Consider the following 22,465-nt stretch of genomic DNA (forward strand, 5'->3'; position numbering starts at 1 on the left):
TATAGTCTCAGAACAAGAGTTCATACAAGTAATAGGCTTGACTCCCCCCAAATTCCAGAAGCATGGTACCTCTAGGACAGAACATCACTCTAGAAAATTGTGATTAATGTTAATCGATCCACAACACATTTACATGCCTCATTGCACTGCCTTATGTGGTATATAAGATGTTACTATCATTCTCATTTTTCACATGAAGAAACCACAGCTTGGAAAGGCTGATGTCCACGGTCACCAAGTTAATAAGTGCCTCAGCCAACAAACTCTGCTCCCTCAAGTTATGCAGCAGTGACAGTACTGGTGTGGCAATGGCAGCACTGAGTTGCATTCATCTTGTGCTACGCCCTGTTCTTTGCACTGTTCATTTGTCAACTCACATAACCCTCACAACAATCCTAGGAGGGAGGTAGGCAGGTTTTCCTAGGCTATCACCTCCTTTTTCCACTCTGCCCATCATACTTGGCCTGTGTCTTTCCCCACAAAATCAAAATGGGCACACCAGGGTCCTCATGTCCAAATCAAAACTGATTCTAAAATGTTGATAACCTAGATGGATGATGGGTAATGGCAGTTTCTTTTTCTGCTATTCCACCTTTGTTTACATCTTAAAATTACCTTACATTTATCATGTTTTGCTCTAATGTGGAATCTGACCTATTAAAGAGCCTAGAAGACTAGCCTCCAACAACAAGGAATGCAAAGGCAGTGTTATGGTAGATGACTATATCATAATACAAGAAACTGACGTTGATTCATCCATTCTTTCCTTGAACACAAAGTGGAGGCCAACTATGTTAGGATATATAAAGGTCCAACAAAGTACTCTTGTCCCCTACAAGAGTTTAGTAGCAAATACAACACAAATGCAAAAATAATTACAGAGGAAGACTGTTTATGAGAAAAGCTATAAAAAGCAAAGTTCAAACAAAGTACCATGTGAATTGGAAAAAGAAGTCACATCAGGATGTATTCCATTACACTGAACTTTCTGGGGGAGTCCAAACTTCTTGGTGTATCAAACACTAAACATTATCTAAAATCAGCAAGTGGCCCAAAAGGACAAATGGAGCTAAATCCAAAAGCAAAATTAGGGCTGGAATGCCCACATGCCCTCTTTTATGGTATTCTAATCGTTCCTAGATTAAGACTCAGGCCTCTCAGTGAAAAGGGCAGGATTCCTCTGAAATCCTGAGATCAAAACATGCTGATTGGAGAAGATTTATCTGTAAAGAAGCTCACCAGAGCACCAACACTAAAAACCAAGGAAGCACGTAAAATGTCCAACAATAGGGTTCAGTTTCATTTCAATTGTTGCAGAGTAATCCTTAAAAAACAATTTAAAAAATAAAACAGCCACTCTCTGCCCGATGAGATCAGGACTAATCATGGTAAAAATCATTAAAAAACAAAACAAAACAAAACAAAACAAAACAAAACCAGAAATAGTCAGTTAAAGAATCAATAAAAATGTATGTCCATCTGCCTAATACTTGATAAGGGACCAAAACTTTTTTTTTAAGGCTGTTTCTTTGAAATAAATTCTAGTAATTAAAGTTCCTATATAAGGGACACCTGGGTGGCTCAGTGGTTTAACGTCTGCCTTTGGCTAAGGGAGTGATCCCGGGGTCCTGGGATCAAGTTCTGCATCAGGCTCCCTGCAGGGAGTCTGCTGCTCCCTCTGCCTATGTCTCTGCTTCTCTGTTTCTCTCATGAATAAATAAAATTAAAAAAAAAAAAAAGTCCCTACATGAACCACAACCACATGAAATAGTCTGAAAGCAAAATCCTATCTTTTTTTTTTTTGTATATTTTTTATTGGAGTTCAATTTGCCAACATATAGCATATCACCCAGTACTCATCCCGTCAAGTGCCCCACTCACTGCCCGTCACTATCACCCCAACCCACCCACCTCCCCTTCCACTACCCCTTGTTCATTTCCCAGAGTTAGGAGTCTCTCATGTTTTGTCACCCTCTCTGATATTTCCCACTCATTTTCTCTCCTTTCCCCTTTATTCCCTTTCACTATTTTTTATATTCCCCAAATGAATGAGACCATATAATGTTTGTCCTTCTCCGATTGACTTACTTCACTCAGCATAATACCCTCCAGTTCCATCCACGTTGAAGCAAAGGGTGGGTATTTGTCATTTCTAATGGCTGAGTAATATCCCATTGTATACATAGACCACATCTTCTTTATCCATTCATCTTTCGATGGACACCGAGGCTCCTTCCACAGTTTGGCTATTGTGGACATTGCTGCTATAAACATCGGGGTGCAGGTGTCCCGGCGTTTCACTGCATCTGTATCTTTGGGGTAAATCCCCAGCAGTGCAATTGCTGGGTCGTAGGGCAGGTCTATTTTTAACTCTTTGAGGAACCTCCACATAGTTTTCCAGAGTGCACCAGCAGTACCAGAGGGTTCCCCTTTCTCCACATGGTCTCCAACATCTGTGGTTTCCTGTCTTGTTAATTTTCCCCATTCTCACTGGTGTGAGGTGGTATCTCATTATGGTTTTGATTTGTATTTCCCTGATGGCCAGGGATGCGGAGCATTTTCTCATGTGCTTGTTGGCCATGTCTATGTCTTCCTCTGTGAGATTTCTCTTCATGTCTTTCGCCCATTTCATGATTGGATTGTTTCTTTGCTGTTGAGTTTAATAAGTTCTTTATAATCTTGGATACTTTATCTGATATGTCATTTGCAAATATCCTCTCCCATTCTGTAGGTTGTCTTTTAGTTTTGTTGACTGTTTCTTTTGCTACGCAGAAGCTTTTTATCTTGATTAAGTCCCAATAATTCACTTTTGCTTTTGTTTCCCTTGCCTTCATAGATGTATCTTGCAAGAAGTTGCTGTGGCCAAGTGCAGAAAGGGTGTTACCTGTGTTCTCCTCTAGGGTTTTGATGGATTCTTGTCTCACATTTAGATCTTTCATCCATTTTGAGTTTATCTTGGTGTATGGTGTAAAAGAATGGTCTAATTTCATTCTTCTGTATGTGGCTGTCCAACTTTCCCAGCACCATTTATTGAGACCATCATTTTTCCTGCTGGATAGTCTTTCCTGCTTTGTCGAATATTAGTTGACCATAGAGTTGAGGGCCCATTTCTGGATTCTCTGTTCTGTTCCATTGATCTGTGTGTCTGTTTTTGTGCCAGTACCATACTGTCTTGATGATCACAGCTTTGTAGTACAACCTGAAATCTGACATTGTGATGCCCCAGCTCTGGTTTTCTTTTTCAATATTCCCCTGGCTATTCAGGGTAAAATCCTATCTTTTGATGAACTCTTTTTCTCAGTCTCTTCAGAGGTCTCTTCCACCTCTAATTTGACAAGAACTTTCTTTTTGTCCTTTATCAAGTCTTTCAGACATATTAAGCTTATTTTTCACAAGAACAATGTCCTTTTTTCCCTTTATGTACCCAAATCTCATTAGCCAACATAACACTTATTTTGAAATTATAAGAGTAAGTCAAACTGGCATGAACAGATTTGGGAACAAACCCAGCTAACCTTGATGGTCATCACCGCCACCACCACCACCATCATCATAACATCCTCATCATAGCAAATATGTATAATTGTTTACTATGTGCCAAGCACTACTCTAAGCACTCTACATACACTGAATCCTTTACCCGTCACAGTCTAGGTACCACTGTAACCAACATTTTACAAATAAGGAAACTGAGGCACAGTGAAGCTAAGGAACTTACTGCAGTCACAAAACTGGTAAATGGCAGAATGAGAATTCAAACACAGGTGGTCTGGTTCTAAGTTGGTGATTCTAATCACTACACTTAAACTCCCTAAACCCAAACAGGCGAGAACTGCAGGGTGCTGGTGCTGTGGACAGGGCTGTCCAACGGAAGTTTCTGAAATGATGGAAATGTTCTATATATATCTGGGCTGTTCAACACAGTAATTATTAGTCACATGTAGCTCTTGAAATAGAGAAACTGAATCTTTAATTTAATTTAAATTAACTAAAATTTAAACAGCCACATGTGCCTAGTGGACAGCATACTACAGAGTTATTTATTGGCCAAGAACATTTAGAGGGCTGTGGGAATTAAACACTAAATTTTACAATGAAAATGAAGAGGGTCTATTAATCTAGCATCTGTTAAGTGGAGATAAAGAAGCTTCTACTGTATATTAACTGATGTGAAAAAATACTAAAGATGCCATCAAAGGGAAAATATGAATTATAACACATGTAGAATATGATCTCATTATTTTTTAAAGATTTTTAATTTATTTATTCATAGAGACACAGAGAGAGTGAGAGAGGCGCAGAGATGCAGGCAGAGGGAGAAGCAGGCTCCATGCAGGGAGCCCGACGTGGGACTCGATCCAGGGTCTCCAGGATCACACCCTAGGCTGCAGGCGGCGCTAAACCCCTGTGCCACCAGGGTTGCCCTGATCTCATTATTTGATTAAAAAATCATGGACAGGAGATCCCTGGGTGGCTCAGCGGTTTAGCACCTGCCTTCAGCCCACAGCGTGGTCCTGGAGTCCCGGTATCGGGTCCCACGTCAGGCTCCCTGGAGAGAGCCTGCTTCTCCCTCTGCCTGTGTCTCTGCCTCTCTCTCTCTGTATCTCTCATGAATAAATAAGTAAAATCTAAAAAAAAAAAATCATGGACAGTAAACACATACAAAACTGTGGTTTTGGGACACCTGGTTTGCTCAGCAGTTGAGCATCTGCCTTTGGCTCAGGTCTTGATCTCAGAGTCCTGGGATCAAGTCCCACATCGGGCTCCCTGTGGGAAATCTACTTCTCCCTCTGCCTATGTCTCTGTGTGTCTCATGAATAAATAAATAAAAATCTTTAAACAAAAAACTGTGGTTTCCTCCAAATGAAGGGTATAGTGGAGGTTGTCGTCTGCCTTCTGTGGTGGGCATTGCACATTGCCAGGCCTACAGCCCTTCCTCCTTCCACAGCAACACAATCCCTGGATTGTTGGGAATAGCAATGTGTCAGCTGAGAAACTACATTTACCAGCATCCCTCACCCATAAGAAAGGACAAGATGTAACTGAATGTGTTCGCGGGACTTCCAGTACTTTAAAGCATGTCTTTTGCCTTCTCCTTTCCTGCTTCTTCCTGCCTTGAGGACGGACTGTCTGGTTAGAGCCAGAAGCCCACTGGTGACCACAGGTGACCACTGAAAGTGACAGCCATGTGATAAAGATGGTGAAGCTGAAAGAGAGAATGATGTAGACGGCCTGAGGGCACTGTAGAACCACCATGCGAGCAACAGACTGCCTACTTTGGACTTAATGTTTTTTGAAAGAAGAATAATTTGTCTTCTTTAAAGCACTGTGGTCAGCAGCCAACGATAATTCCTAGCTACCCAATCTATTCAGAGGCCATTCCTCATGCTCACAGAAAAACACCTTAATAGAAACACAATTCTATTCCTGATTGGCCTAAAGATAATTTCATCCTCCTCATAACCTATTCAAGAACAAAGCCTATGCCAAAGGCATTGCATGACAATGCTGACAGGACCTGGTTCAAGAATGGGCAAATGACCCAATTCAGGCCACTGAGACTCTAGGATTAGTATTCTGAGAACTTCTGAGAAAAATTCTCACTTAGGAGAACAGAGGAGGAGAGAATCTTTCAATTCCTTTGCTGGGTGCCATATGCGGACCTGGGACCCAGCACTGCCACAACTATTTTGCTGCTGGCCTGAGGATGAAGCCAACAAACTGGGGAGGGCACAACCAAGACAATCTCAGGGAAAGAAGCTCAGCTGGATTAAGTTAATGTTGAAATCTGTCCTACCTGGAACAAATACAAGTTATATGAGCCAAAAAATATCCACATTCCCAAGAGCATCTTAGAGGCAATGGAATAGGTGCTTAGAGTTATTCAAATACTGTGAGAAAATCAGGTCTTCCCCAGGGGCATGCCAAGTTGGGCACTAGGTCTTCAAAATATTTCTATACCTTTTCCATAGCAGGCCTGATAAAGCCTGCTATTATATAGTAAGTTCCCAAATACTGAGTTACTTTAGAAATTTTTGTTCTTCTACAGGCTTTTGCAAAAAAAGGTTACTGAATAAGTGTACCTGTTTCAAAGACCTCATAATAATGACAACATTTAACATTTACATGTCAAGTACTACTTGCCAGGCCTTGTGCTGAGACGTTTATCTCCTGCAATCCTCATGAGACAAGGAACTCTCATTATATCCATTTTACAAACAAAGAAATGCTGGAGCTTAGAAAGAAGCTTAGCCTTAGAAAGAAAGGCTAAGTAACTCATGCACGATAGTAGAAAAGTACCCAGGCCAAGATCTGAAGTCATGTCCAAAGGATTCCAATGCCTCACTATGACTTTGTACTGCTTCCTTAGGATACAGTAAATACACATCTAGGATTTCTCTGAGACTACACTATTTTAAAATATGCTGTTCTTTAGGGGTGCCTGACTGGATCAGTTGGTAGAGCATGCCACTCTTGATGTTAGGGTTGTGAGTTTGAGCCCCATGTTGGGTGTAAAGATTACTTAATCTTAAAATATATATATATATATATTTATATATATAAATATAAGTTTAAGTAATATATAAGTTTTCTTGAAGATTAATCTTAAAATATATATATATATATTTATATATATAAATATAAGTTTAAGTAATATAAGTAATATATAAGTTTTCTCGATCCTGAGTATACTATACTCAAGCCAATTTTTGGTTCGAAAATGTGGCCATATGGACCACATGTAAACAAGCAGAGATCATTAAGAACCACTGAATGTTAAACCTCATACACACAAAAAAACAATATAATTGCACATGTTTAACTAATGTTGAAAGTAGGATGGGGCCACCAACTTTTCCTTTTTTCAAATTTCCTTTTGGTGGTAAGCAGAAGCACACAGTAGGCAGGTTTGTGGAAATGGGAATAGAAGAACAGAAGATAACATAACTCATTCTAAGCTCTTTCTAGTGGCCAGGTTTTATATAATGGTTAACTCTCAAAAGATCTTATGAGCTATTTCACTGATAAGAGATCAAGACTCAAAGACTTTGCCCAAGGTTACCCTGATCTGCCTGAAACCCAAGTTCTTTTTCTTCTCATATATAACTCTGCATTCCTATGAGGTCAAGCATTTCTCAAACGTTGGCTAGAAGAGAACAGTGACTCTACGCCTACAGGAAACTTACGCCATTTTATTGGCCTCTCCCTGGAAATATTATTTTAATTAAGTTTCAGTGACTTTCAATCATGGTACCTTTGGCTTTAATAGATTATCCATTACAAAAGAACCTAAGTTGAAAAGACCTAATACCTCAAGTTTTAAACAAGGAACAGGTATTGTGTTTCAGAAAAAATGGATTTAAAATTACACATATAGTATTTATTTTACTAGGCAGTAAAATACAATCAGAAAGCAGTAAAATTGCTAAGTTGTGGTATAAATATTTAAATACAAACACAGTCTAGTCTCAAAACTACACTGGCCACAGACAATCTCTCAAAACAAACAAACAAACCCCATCTCACCTTAGGGACACCTGAGTGGTTCAGCTGGTTAAGCATCCAATTATTGATTTTTTTTTTTTAATGATTTTATTTATTTATTCATGAGAGACGTAGAGAGAGGCAGAGACACAGGGAGAGGGAGAAGCAGGCTCCTTGTGAGGAGCCCGATGTGGGACTCGATCCCAGGATTCCGGGATCGTGACTTGGGCCAAAGGCAGATGCTCAACCGCTGAGCCACCCGGGCGTCCCCAATTATTGATTTTGGCTCAGGTTGAGATCTCAGGGTTGAGGGATGGGGCCCTGCATCAGGCTCCACACTCAGTGGAGCATGCTAGTCTTCCCTCTGCTCCTCCCCTTCTCATGTTCTCCGCTCTCTCTCTAGTAAATAAAAATAAAATCTTTTTTTTTAATTTATTCATGAGAGACAGAGAGAGAGGCTGAGACACAGGCAGAGGGAGAAACAGGCTCCATGCAGGGAGCCCGATGCGGGACTTGACCCTGGGACTCTAGGATCACATCCTAAACCACAGGCAGCTTAATTGCTGAGCCACCCAGGCATTCCAATAAAAATAAAATTAAAAAAAAAAAAAAAGACTCAGCCAATGGGCATCTGGGTAACACAATTGATTAAGCATCCAACTCTTGATTTTGGCTCAGGTGATGATCTCAGGGTTGTGAGACTGAGCCCTGTGTGGGAATCCCCACTCAGCACAGGGTCTGCTTAAGATTCTCTCTACTCCTCCCTCTGCTCCCCAACCTCATGTGCACTCTCTTTCTCTAAAACAAATCTTAAAAACAAAACAAAACAAAACAAAAAAAACACCCAAATCCACCTCATTTGCAACTAATGTTATCATATTAAATGGTTTATGAAAACTTAGGAGTTGGGATCCCTGGGTGGTGCAGCAGTTTGGCGCCTGCCTTTGGCCCAGGGCGCGATCCTGGAGACCCGGGATCGAGTCCCAGGTTGGGCTCCCAGTGCATGGAGCCTGCTTCTCCTTCTGCCTGTGTCTCTGCCTCTCTCTCTCTCTCTCTCTCTCTCTGTGCGACTATCATAAATACATTTTTTTTTAAAAAATTTAAAAAAAAGAAAACTTAGGAGTTATATATTTTTAAAAGATTTTATTTATTCACATGAAAGAGAGAGAGAGAGAGAGAGAGAGAGAGAGAGAGCGCGAGCACAAGAAGAGGGTGTAGCAGACTCCCTGCTGAACCAGGAGCCAATGGAAAGGATGGTTTCTTTAATAAATGGTTTTGGGAAAATTGGGCAGCCACATATAAAATAATAAAACTGGGCCACTTACACTACACACAAGAATCAACTTAAAATGGATTAAAGATTTGAACGTAAGACCTAAAACCATACAACTCCTAACACATAGCAGGTGAGCTCCTTGACACTGGTCTTTGATGATGATTTTTTTGGATGTAACGCCAAAAGCAAAGGGAACAAAAGCAAAAATAAACATGTAGGACTATATCAAATTAAAAGGTTTCTACACAGCAAAGAAAACCATCAACACAACTAAAAGGCAACCTACAGGAGAAAATATTTGCAAATTTCATATCTGATAAAGGGTTAATACGCAAAATATACAAGTAACTCACACAACTAAATAGAAAAAAACTCAATACAATTAAAAAATGGGCAGAGGATCTGAATACATGTTTTTTCAAAGAAGACATATAGATGGCCCACACATACATAAAAAGGTGCTCAATATCATTAATCATCAGGGAAATGCAAATCAAAACCACAATGAGGTATCATCTTATACCTGTTAGAATGCCTTTTCTCAAAAAGACAACAGATAACAAATCTTGGCAAAAATATGGAGAAGAAAAAATGCTTTATGCAGTTGGTGGGAATGTAAATCAGTACATCCACTATGGAAGCACTATAAAGGTTTCTCAAAAACTTAAAAATAGAACTACCATATGATCCAGGAATTCTAAGTATTGATCTGAAGGAAATGAAATCTCTATTTTGAAAAGATATCTGCACTTCCATGTTCACTGCAATATTATTTATAATATCCAAGACATGGAAGCAACCTAAGTGTTCACTGACCTAAGAATAAAGAAAATATGGTATATATACACAATGCACTATTATTCAACCATAAAATAGAAAGAATTCCTATCATTGGCAACGACACGGATGGACCCTGAGGGCATAATGCTAAGCGAAATAAGCCATAGAACAAAACCATGTATTCTCACTTATATATGGAGAACACTTTCCTTCTTAAAAAAAAAAACAACAAACAACTATAGATAAAGAGAACAAATTGGTGGTTGCCAGACATACGGAGTAGGGATGGCAAAACAGGTAAAGGTAGTCAAAGCACAAATTTCCAGTTATAAGATAAATCCTAGAAATGTAATGTACAGCATGAGGACTATAGTTAGCAATACTGTATTGTAGATCTGAAAGTTGCTAAGAGAGTAAATCTTAAAAATTCTCATCACAAAAAAAAAAAATTCTCATCACAAGAAAAACAAAAATTTGTAACTGTGTGTGTTGATGGATGTTAACTAAATTTATTGTGGTAATCATTTCATAATATTAGCCAAATCATTATGTTGCCTACCTAAAACTAATACAACAATATACATCAATGAAATCTAAACAATAATAAAAAAGAATCCTTGTCATACAGCTTTAATCATTTCTGGAATAAGGAAAGGTTAAAAACAGACATAGGGCAGCCTGGGTGGCTCAGCAGTTTAGCGTTGCTTTCAGCCCAGGGCATGATCCTGGAGACCCAGGATAGTCCCACATGAGGTTCCCTGCATGGAGCCTGCTTCTCCCTCCGCCTGTGTCTCTGCCAGTCTCTCTCTCTCTCTGTCTCTCATGAATAAATAAATAAAATCTTTAAAAAAAAGAGAGACATAAAGGAAAATGGTTTTTTTTTTTAATATTTTATTTATTTATTCATGAGAGACAGAGAGAGAGAGGCAGAGATAGAGGGAGAAGCAGGCTCCATGCAGGGAGCCGGATGCAGGACTCGATCCCAGGACTACGGCTGAAGGCAGATGCTCAACCGCTGAGCCACCCAGGCATCCTGGGTTCATTATTTTAAAAAAGAAATAATAATAGCTCATATTTACTGAGTGGTTCTTGTGGAAAGCTATGCTAAGTGCTTTTACTATGTACTATGCTCATTGCTTTAACTACATATTCAAACCTTATAACAATCCCATGCAGTAGGTACTATTATTAAGGAACCTACTCAGCATTACGCATTTATTCAGAATATTTCCAGGATTTGATAAACCCTTGAAATTTTGCTCCTCCACTTACTGGCTAATTCTGAGCTACTTACTCACTCCATCTCTATCTCCACAGCTTTAAAATGTTAACTGTAGGGGCACCTGGGTGGTTCAATCAGTTAAACATCTGCCTTTGGTTTACTGTCATGATCAGAGAGTCCTGGAATCCAGGCCCCCGCATCCAGCTCCCTGCCCAACGGGGAGTCTGCTTCTCCCTCTCCACCCTGCTTGTGCTCTCTCTCAAATAAAAAAAAAAAAATTAAATCTTAAGAAAAAAAATAATCTCTGAAGAATTCACATTTCTTCAACCTCAATACTAGAGGATTGGGTCACTGGGGTAATGTAACTTTGGCTAACTGGCAGTCACCCAAAAAGCCTTTATTTTTTTTTTAATTTTTTTATTTTTATTTATGATAGTCACACAGGGAGAGAGAGAGAGGCAGAGACATAGGCAGAGGGAGAAGCAGGCTCCATGCACCGGGAGCCCGACGTGGGATTCGATCCTGGGTCTCCAGGATCGCGCCCTGGGCCAAAGGCAGGCGTCAAACCGCTGCACCACCCAGGGATCCCCCAAAAAAGCCTTTAAAGGAAATTCTAAAATTGATCAACATACTGTACTATTTCACAAGTAACACATTTGAACATAACTCAACCCTTGACTGAGAAACTTGCTATAACTCAGGATAGTCATCTGAACACTGGAACAATTTGGTTTGACCAAGACCTTAATAAGAAATACATTCTACATCATGCCTCAGAGATACCTAAAAAGAGCTGAAACAAAAACTTTACAAACCAAAGCTTATTTTTACTATATGAGATGTACTCTGATTTTTTTTTTCTGTTCTTTCTGTTCTGGTTTTTCATTAAAAAAGAAATCCCCCCGGGATCCCTGGATGGCGCAGCAGTTTAGCGCCTGACTTTGGCCCAGGGCGCAATCCTGGAGACCTGGGATCGAATCCCACGTTGGGCTCCCGGTGCATGGAGCCTGCTTCTCCCTCTGCCTATGTCTTTGCCTCTCTCTCTCTCTCTCTCTCTCTCTCTCTGTGACTATCATAAATAAAAAATTAAAAAAATTGAAAAAAGAAGAAATCCCCCAAATAATTCTTTAACATATTCATGTGGAACAACATGCAGTTTGAAAACCACTGATGTAGGCAATCAGTGGTTTTGCTAATACATAAGACCAGCCCAGGAAAGCAATGTTGTGAGCCATGAGTACTGGACACAGCACATGGGCTCTATTTAAATACATACACACATATATATATATATATACACACACACACACATATATATATTAAGCTGAATTATTAATTGAGTGATTTTTCTCCACCTATCAGAGCAGAGAATATAGGTCAGTGTGCAAAACATTCCCTTATTAAGGAGACAGTGGGATTTAACAGAGTATATGACTTGGCATCAGAAAACCTAGATTCATTTTCTGACCCCCAAAGAAATAACAGATCTGGACGATGACCACGGATAGCTGCTAAAACCATTCTGCAAAAGACTGATGAGAAACATAACAAATGGACCATGCTAACAACACCTGAACCCCATGATCAATCATAAAATCACATCCAGTGAGAAAACTAGACTTTACTGTCTGCTGATGAGATGCATAGCACCACCTATAAAGTATAACAGCCACAAAAATAAAGGGAAGGGAGGGACACATTAAAAAAGAGGTGGCAATCAGCCAAATTCAGAATGTGAAAGAGAAGTTGTACGGGACAAATGACCTCCTTTTTCAACGAATAAAAGGGAAATAGGAAAAAAAAGGAGAGGAGAAATTAAAAGACTTAAGAGACTATCAAACAGATTTAATAGGTGGATCCCAATTTAAACAAACCAATTGTAAAAAGACTTTTATGAAATAGTTGAGAAAATCTGAATGCCAAGTAAGTATTAGTATTTTTTAGGAGTTACAACTATTCGTTTTTCAGGTGTGATAATGGTTTACGAAGATAGGGGGAAAGGAGCAGGGGAGGGGGGAGTCCTCTCTTAGCTGACTATTGAAGCATTTACGGACAAAATGATAAATTGGCTAAGATTTGCTTTAAAATAATACAAGGTGCAAAAAAACGATCCAAGGTGGGGAGGGAGTGAAGGTTACAGATAGAATAAAATTGACCATATGCTGATAACTACTGAAGCGGGGGTATGGGTATACTGGTATTAACTATATACTTTTGAATATATTTAAAAATTTCCATATTAAGAAACTATAATATAAAAAAAAAAAACCAGATTGAAACTCCAGAGTTTAGCAGATGTAGGACTTTGGAGGTCTCCTGAATCCTCTGATCTCTAATTTTCTCATCTGAAAATGAGAATGATAATCCCTGCCTCACACAACTGTGAGGAGGAATGAAATGAGATCATGGATTCACATCTTTTGAAAATCCAGCCCTTATAAACTGCAAAATTCTTACATATGTTAGCATAATAGTTCCCTCTCTCTGTGATGCTCTGGAAGCAGAGATCAGTTTTGTCAGAGTAGAAATAGGTAAAGAGACAAGTCTATTAGAATTTTCCAGAATTTTTTTTTGTTATTACAAAACAAAAATTTGTTAGTACATATCTCCTTAATATGACAATGTTTACTGTACATTGGCCCTTTTCTTCCAAAAGGAGAGTGTCAAAATTTATTAGCAATAAATTGAAGTCCTCTAACTTGAGTTAATTATACCTCTTGTTTACTTTACCAATTATTCATACTTCCTCTGCTAAAGGTAGAAAGTAAATTTACAGGAGACTGTGTTATTGAGATAAAACTGAACACAATTAGAAATCAATGTCATCTAAACAGGACTTTGAATAAATATTCCAGGAGCTTTTAGGAGAGTGGATATATATCTTTCAACACGAATGCTTCATCTCAAATAAAAGGAAATTAGCAGAGGTCCAAGCCTAAGTAACACAAAGGGAAACTTGGCACTGGCTGGCTTCAGTTTGCAGAATGAGTTGGAGGGAATCAGGGTGATCTTTCTATAACGCAATTTCTGGGTAAGTCATTTTCCTTCCTTTCAATGGCTTCCCTCTGCTTTCAGGAAAAAGTCCAAATTCCCGGACAAAGACTCAGGTGGCTCTCCAGCCTTGCATCCTCTCTTTTCCCCTAGTCTAAGCCCAGCCAGGACTAATGTCCCTTCTCACCACTGGCATAGCCAGTCTTCCACTCTCCTCTCCCTTATCTTACCTTTTAGTGGTCAAGTCCTGTTAATTCTCCTGAAATGTCTCCCAAATCTGCTGCCACTGCCCAAGATCAGGCCTTTTTTTTTTTTTTTAACCTTTACTCCCCCCATCTCCCCAAACAGGACATATCCTTATTGCTTTTTCTGATTATAAAAGCAATCCATGCTCATAAAAAAAGAAAAAGGAGGCAATAAGGAAAGGAATAAAAGTCTCCCCATGATCTCCTGACACACAGAACTTATCTTTCTAGTACTCTCCTGTTCATAGCCCCATTACTGACAACAGCCAAAAGGTGGAAGCAACCCAAGTGCCCATCTGTGGAACGGATACACAAAATGTTTATATGTACAGTGTATATACAAAATGCATATGTACCTACAATAAAATATTATTCAGCCTTAAAAAGGAAGGAAATCTGACACAGGATACAACACGGATGAACTTTGATGACATTATGCTAACTGAAATAAGTCAGTTGTACAAAGACTAATACTGTATGATTCCATTTATGTAAAGTTAGTCAAATTCATAGAAACAGAAAGTTGAAGGGTGGTTGTCAGAGGTTGGGGAGGGGGGAAATGAGGAAAAGGTTAAATGGAAATAGAGTTTCAGTTTTACAGGAAGAAAGAATTCTAGAGATCTGTTGCACAACAATGTGAACATCCTTAAAAGTACTGAACTATACACTTAAAAATGTTTAAGTGGCAAATTTTATGGTATGGGTATTTTGCCACAATTCAAAATTTTTAAAAAGAACTAATCTTTCTAGACATTATTCCCCATAGGTATATATGTATATACTTAAAAAAACAAAAATAGGAACACACTGTACTGTAATGAGCTTTTCACACTGAACCATATGATGCAAACATCTTTCTCATATATATAGCTCCCACCTCATTCTTTTTTAATGGCTTACAGTATATATCATATGATTGCACCATAATTTAACCAGTCTTCAGCTTTTTGTATAATATAAACATCACAGTCAACATCTTGCGTATTTTCTCATTATACCTTATTATAGACATTCATTTTATGTGACCAGTTTCTGATATCAATACCCCAAGTTTACAAAAGGAAAAATATTTCCTCCTTATCCAAAGACCCATCAGTACCCAGCACCCTCCCCTCCAGCCACTCTTGTTCTATGTGGCTAGCCTGGGCACATTTATTTGAAAGTTTGTTCCCAGATATTTATTTTTCATGTTGGTATTTTCATGTCATCTACAATACGTCTTCTATTACTGCTTGTATAAAGCTCTTGCTTTTTGTCTATGTCCTACCAGCTTGTTTACTTAACCTTATTATATCTAATTATTTTTAAATTAATTCTCTTGAATCTTCTCAGCAGATCCTCATATCATTGTGATTAAAAGTAAAAGCTCTGGGTTCAGGCAGACTTGTGTTCAAATCCTGTATGATCTGGAGTAAGCATTTTACCCCTCAATTTTCTCATGCATAGACTAGGAATCATACTAGAGGCTATCTCACAGGACTGTTGTCAAGATCACATTGCTAATTGAGACTAGTGCATGAAAAGTGCTTAACACATGTATTAGTTCAATAAATGTCTAGTATCTCACGATAGTGAAAATACAACTTTCTCTCCACGCTCAGACCTTTTATTTATTTATTTTGCAGTTGTTGTTGCATTACATGGGATGCACTCCTTGTTGGCGACTGCCTTGCTTCCGGAGAAGCCATAGACTCCTTCTAAAGGATCTGTGCCGTGGATGTCATCCACTCTTCCCTTCTCAGGAAAGTAGTGTCATCGATTCCCCCCTTTCATGCGTATTTTCTCAGTCTCTCCCCTCACTACTGGCTCTTTGCCATCAGCATTTAAATCTGCTCACATCTCTCTCATGCTTAAGACTTCACCTTATTCCCCAGTCACTCTCCAGCCTTCTCTCTCTCTCCCTTCACAGCCAAACTCCTGTGAGCTGCCTACACTTTGTCTTTACTTTCTCACATCCCACTCTCTCCTCATCCCACTGATACATTACATTGAACCTTTGGAAGCTGCCGATATTCTAGATTCCGCCCCCACCATTTCACCAAATCTGCTCAATTAGGTCTCCAGTGACCTCCATATTTATTTATCCAAAGGACACATTTTAATGTTTAACTTATTTTACTTGAAACCTAAGCAGCATCCAGCAAAATTAAAATCCAAAATTAAAATCTTCCTTTGGCTTTCATTACTACATCCTCCTAGTTTTCCTCCTACTTCTCTGGCCATTCCTTCTTAGTATAGACTAAGTGAACTCTTCATCCAAGAGTGTGCAACACAGTGGCCTAGGTCTCCCTTTTTTCTTTTTTTTTTTTCAATCTCTCTTGATGATTCTCTTCCAATATTAAGTTCCAGTGGTACTGGATTTATATCTGTACCCCACAAAAATACCCTGGAACGTGTCTGGAATATATGCCATAAGGGCAAGGATCTGAGTCCTTACGCCCCCCCCCCCCCCAACAATCCCTGGCACACAGCACTCAGTAAATAAATAAATCTTTTAATAAATATTTTTTTGAATCACCATAAATGAATGGCTGCATAATGAAAACCAGATTGAAGTAATGAAGACCAAGAGACAAGAAAAAAACCCTGATCTTTCTGAAACCGTACCTCTGATCAAACACATGCAACACACACTGCCTGGCTGCTTAAAATCCTTTGATTTTAAGCTTGGGGGCTCCTCAATGCCCCCAAGCTAAAATCCAAACTCTTCAAAACTTACAAGGAGATACAAGAAAGTCTTTCAGAAGGGACACCTGCTTATCTTTCAAACATCCTTTGGCCAGAACACTTTGGCTTCCTGGAATCCCGTCTCTAACCCAGCCTACGAAATCCTTGCAGAGGCCCCATAAGCCTGCATGCAGTCTTATCCTCTGAGCTTTGCACAAGCAGCTCTCTCTGCCTGCCTGGAACACACTGCACTTCACCAGCCTCATCTGGCCTTCACAGACAGCCTTCATGTCTCATTTTGGAAATCATCTTCTTTTAGAATCTCCCTTTGACCACCCTCTCTAGCCTCATTTCCTGAAATCTAGGTTAACTGCCTTCTCTGTGCATTCACAGTCCCTTGTATGTCCAAAACCATAGCTCAAATTGCAAGGAATTCTTATTTATACCTTAGAACTGCGGAGTTCCCTGAGGACAAGATGTCTCATTCACTTTACCCCTGGCGATCTGCCCAGGCCATGACACAATACAGGCTCAATGATGGACTTCTTTGTAGTGGTAGTAGAAATTATAAAAAGCTCCAAGATATTGAGGACTTACCTGCGAGAGTTTTAAATATGAATTTCGTGTGCCTTATGAGACTAGTATTATGCCCATTTAGCAGATGGGAAAACTGATGCACAATGAAGTCAATCCTCTCTGGCCCCAGGAGAGTCACACAGACATACATTTTGTTCAGTTTTGAGTTATTCCCCGAGCCCCAAACTAAAGGGGCTTTAAAAAAAAAAAAAAAAAAGAAAAGAAACTTTGAGGTCAGGCCACGCAATGCGCTCCCGATACAGAAAACAGTCTAGAGCGCGCTCCAAGCCAAAGCCAAGCAGGGCTAAAGGGCAGGAGGGGGCGCCGCCCCGGCGCGGCGGAGGGGGATAAAGGTCTGACCCCAGCCTCCTTCCCGGGGGTCCCCCGCGCCCCAGCCCCCGGCCTGCCCGACGAGCCGACGCCGGTGCGGGCGCGTCTGGGTCGCGACTGCCGCCCGGCCCTGCTCACCTGCCGCCCCGCCGCCTCGCCGAGCCCGGGCCGCCGGCCCGCAGCGCCTCCGCCGGGCTGCTCGGCGCCCGCAGCGCGCAGCGGAGCGCGTTGCCTTGGCGACCGGAGCTGCCGAACACCCGCGGCGGGAGCTACGGCGGCTCGGAAGGGACCGGGCAGGTTCGCGTCCTCTTCCGCGGCCCCCGAGCGGCCAGGGGAGGGAAAAGGGGTGCGAGTTGCGGTCCTGGGCCCCCGGGGACCAGCGTGGGGTTTGGCCGCCTGGAACTGGGCCCCGGGAGGAGGGGAAAGGAAAGGAACGGTGAGGAAAAAGGAGACAGTAAGGCGGGGGAGGGGTGGGGACTTGTACCTCCGAGCCGGTCTTTGCCTCAGTTTCTCTCTCTGTCATCAGATACAGGGACGGTTCCAGGAGGGAACCGGGCCATAGGCAGAAGCTTGCTAGACTGGGAATATTTAAAGTCGAGAAAACTGATGTGGGAGGAGTGGCAGATGCGTTTCCCTTTAATCTCAGAAGGGGCTGTGTGGCAAAGAATGAATAAACTTGTTTCTTTGGGCTCAACGTGACAATTAAATCATCAGATTTCATTTCAATATGGCAAGTCTACTTTAGCTTCTGACCGGCAATTATATTTCTTGAAATAATCCTGCAGCAGATATACTGGAACGCGAGCACAAAGGATATCCATTGCTCCCATGAAATGAATTACTTACAGCAAGAATTAAGAGAGACAGAAGTAGATGTGGATACAGTTTGGATCAAGACCTATCTGCAAGCTGTGCTTACACCAGTGGTCTGCTAAGGAGTCCCCTCTGTGCTTCTACTCTTACTTCCCACCTTACCCAACCCTGCCCCAGTCTATTCTCCACCCTGCAGCCAAAATGTCCTTTTTAAAATATAAGTGTGGGACCGCCTGGGTGGCTCAGGTCATGATCCCTGGCGCCTGGGATAGAGCCCCACATGGGGCTTCTCTCTCTCTTCTATCTCCCCCCCCTCCCTTTTCTCTCAAATAAAATCTAAAAAAATAAAATGTAAGTATGATCATGTCCTTTCCCTGCTCAAAACCTTGCAACAACAACAACAAAAAACCTTTCAACAGTTTTTCCATCACATTTAGAATAAAATCTAGAGTTGTTACCATGTTCAGCTTCATCTCTTACCATTTTCCCTCTCGTTCATGCTCTAGTCACACTGGCTGTGTTTTTAAGTAAAGCATGTGTTTGAAAAACAACAACACAGGCCCAAAATGGTGTCACTTAGACAGAATTCCCAAATGGGTGCTCAACATATAATCTAATTGCAGTTTCAACCTCATTTTTTCAATCCTCACCAAAGAGTAAGCGGCTTGGGACCACTCCATCCCCCAAAGAACAAGGTAATTTGCATGATAAGAAAACTTGCTTTTCCTCAGAAAGTGGCCGGCCTAGAACAATCCCTTTCCTTTGCTAATGACTTTTCTTGCTCCTCTTTTCCTTGTATAAAAGCTTGCATTTTGTGTAATTCCTTGGAGTGCTTCTCCACCTGCTAGATGGGCGCTACTAGATTGATGAATCACTTAATAAAGCCAATTAGATCTTCAAATTTACTTGGTTGAATTTTGTTACTTAACACATGCTTCTGTTTTGTGGCCTTTCTGCTCACTGTTCCTTCCACGTTAGGACCACACTTCCTCCAGATATTGGAGCAGCTTGCTTTGTCATTTCTTTGGTATCTCTGTTTAAACACCAAGTCTTCAAAAACACCTGCCCCGCCTACTCAAGATAGTAGACGCCCACCAACTCTGTTCTCACCTGTTTTATTTTCTTCACAGCTCTTGTCAGGTATCTGACATTTTATATTTGTTTATTGCTTGTCTCTTTTCACCACAGCAGAAGCTCTTTTAAGGGCAGGCATTTTGTTTTGTTCCCTGATGTTTTCTCATCACTGGGAACTGCCCGGCACATAGTAAGAGCTTGGTAAATATTTATTGAATAAATGAAAAAAATTAAGTGAATAAAGCAATATGCACCACTATGTGGTTGGAATGCTACCACGTGTAGAAAGGGAATGACATAATACATGTAATGCTGGCATATGCATATATGAGCTTTGTAAAGAGATCTGGGAGGTGACCGAGTAAGATAATACATTTTCACTATACTTTTATGCAGTGTTTTTATTTTTATTTATTTATTTAAATATTTTATTTATTCATTCATGAGAGACACACAGAGAGAGGCAGAGACACAGGAGGAGGGAGAAGCAGGCTCCATGCTGGGAACCCCATGCGGACTCATCCTGGGGGGGGGGCCTCCAGGGTCAGGCCCTGGGCTGAAGGCAGGCGCCAAACCGCTGAGCCACTCAGGGATTCCCTATGCAGTGTTTTTAAAAACCAAGTACATGTGTTATCTTTTCAAACAATATATAAGAATGTAACGAATCAGAATATGCCACTTTGGCATAAAGATTATTTTGAGCTGAAAGCAATTGAGAAGTAGAGACAGAAAAGTTCTCTGCCTGCACCCTTATAAATTTCTGTGTGCGAAGGTGTTGCCCCCCTCCTCTCCCACTTAGGAAGAGCAGAAGTTAATCACAAGCAGCAACTCTAGACTTTTATCAGTGAGAGGAATCTATATATAACAAACCTTGTAAAACAATCCTTATCTTCCATTAATTTCTCCCATATTTACCTTCCCATAGTCTGCCACCCTCATAGCCTAAACTTTTCATCATCTTATCGCTTCTCTGCAAGTTTAAAATGTACCATCCTTTGTCAGAATGATATAAAAGCCTCCAGGCCTATAATCATCAAACAGTAAGGTACTAGCACAAAAACAGACACATAGATCAATGAAAAAGAATAGAGAACCCAGAAATGGACCCTCAACTCTATGCTCAACTAATCTTCGACAAACCAGGAAAGAATATCCAATGGAAAAAAGACAGTCTCTTCAACAAATGGTGTTGGGAAAATTGGACAGCTACATGCCGAAGAATGAAACTGGACCATTTCCTCACACCATACACAAAAACACTCAAAATGGTTGAAAAACCTAAATGTGAGACAGGAATCCATCAAAGGGGCAGCCCGGGTGGCTCAGCAGTTTAGCGCCTGCCTTCAGCCCAGGGCCTGATCCTGGAGACCCGGGATCGAGTCCCATGTCGGGCTCCCTGCGTGGAACCTGCTTCTCCCTGTCTCTCTCTGTGTCTCTCATGAATAAATAAATAAAATCTTAAAAAAAAAAGAAAAATTTATAGAAAAAGGAATAAAAAAAAAAAAAGGGAATCCATCAAAGTCCTAGAGGAGAACACAGGCAGCAACCTCTCTGACCTCAACTGCAGCAACTTCTTGCTAGACACGGAAACAAAGGCAAAATGAATTCTTGGGACTGCATCAAAATATAAAGCTTTTGCACAGCAAACAGTTGACAAAACCAAAAGACAACTGACAGAATGGGAGAAGATACTTGCAAATGTCTTATTAGATAAATGACTAGGATCCAAAATCTATATAGAACTTATAGATTTTCAACACTCAAAGAACAAATAATCCAATCAGGAAATGGGCAGAAGACATGAACAGACATTTCTTCAAAGACGACATACAGCCAACAGACACATGAAAAAAATGTTCAACATCACTTGGCATCAGGGAAATATAAATCAAAACCACAATGAGATACCATCTTACACCGGACAGAATGGCTAAAATGAACAAGTCAGGAAACACGAGATGTTGGCAAGGATGTAGAGAAAGGGGCACCCCCTTACACTGTTGGTGGGAATGCAAGCTGGTGCAGCCACTCTGGAAAACAGTATGGAGGTTCCTCAAAAAGTCGAAAATAGAGCCCAACAATTGCATTACTAGGTCTTTACCCCAAAGATACAAATGTAGTGATCCGAGGGGGCACTTGCACCCCAATGTTTATAGCACCAATGTCCACAATAGCCAAACTATGGAAGGAACTGAGATGTCCATCGACAGATGGACAGACAGATCAATGGATAAAGAAGATGTGATATATATATATATATATATATATATATATATATATATACACACACACACAATGGAATACTACTCAGCCAACCAAAAAATGAAATCTTGCCATTTGCAAGCAGGTAGATGGAACTGAAGGGTATTATGCTAAGAGGAATAAGTCAGTCAGAGAAATATAATTCTCATATGATCTCACTCATGTGGAATTTAAGAAATACAACAGGATCATAGGGGAAGGGAGGGAAAAATAAAACAAGACAAAATCAGAGAGGGAGACAAACCATAAGAGACTCTTAATCATAGGAAACAAACTGAGGGCCGCTAGAGGGGAAAAGGGTGAGGGATGGGGCAACTGGGTGATGAACATTAAGGAGGACATGTGATGTAATGAGTACTGGGTATTACATAAGACTGATGAATCACTGAACTCTACCTCCGAAACTAATAATATACTATATGTTAATTAATTGAATTTAAATTAAAAAAAAAAAGCCTCCAGGCCTCCCCTGTCCCATCTCTGAACCTAGGGGGTAGAGAAAAATTTCCTCCCTTACAAAGGAAAAAACAACCCAGTTTTGACAATCAACTTGTAAAGATAGGAGGGGCTGCGTTGGTTGGCAGGGGGCTCCTCACCCACAGGAGATGCTGCTGAGAGGTTTCTGCATGAGGTGGGAAATTGGAGCAGATGATCTGCTTCCCCACTTTTGCCACCTAGAGGAGGTACACTCGACCACTTGGCGTGAGAAACACTGAGAGATGGGCAGGATCCCACAGTTGGGCA

At 40.6% G+C, this 22,465-nt stretch overlaps 2 protein-coding genes across 2 annotated transcripts in view; one reads left to right on the top strand and one right to left on the bottom strand.

The window, feature by feature from the left end:
* Positions 1–17,776, bottom strand: part of PKIG (cAMP-dependent protein kinase inhibitor gamma) — a 101,449-nt gene extending 83,673 nt beyond the window's left edge. Inside the window, exon 1 of the mRNA XM_041732500.1 lies at positions 17,711–17,776. The gene's annotated coding sequence lies outside the window, so the exon portion shown is untranslated. The remainder of the gene's footprint in view (positions 1–17,710) is intronic.
* The window catches only part of LOC121477831 (translation initiation factor IF-2-like), an 81,686-nt gene extending 62,696 nt beyond the window's left edge, over positions 1–18,990 (top strand). The window contains exons 2-3 of the mRNA XM_041732366.1: positions 17,506–18,008; positions 18,358–18,990. Coding sequence (XP_041588300.1) covers positions 17,506–18,008; positions 18,358–18,507 — 653 coding nt within the window. The 3' untranslated portion in view covers positions 18,508–18,990. The remainder of the gene's footprint in view (positions 1–17,505; positions 18,009–18,357) is intronic.
* Positions 18,991–22,465: the final 3,475 nt, after the last annotated feature.

This window comes from Vulpes lagopus, chromosome 18 (genome assembly GCF_018345385.1).
Source record: "Vulpes lagopus strain Blue_001 chromosome 18, ASM1834538v1, whole genome shotgun sequence".
Taxonomy (NCBI): Eukaryota; Metazoa; Chordata; class Mammalia; order Carnivora; family Canidae; genus Vulpes; species Vulpes lagopus.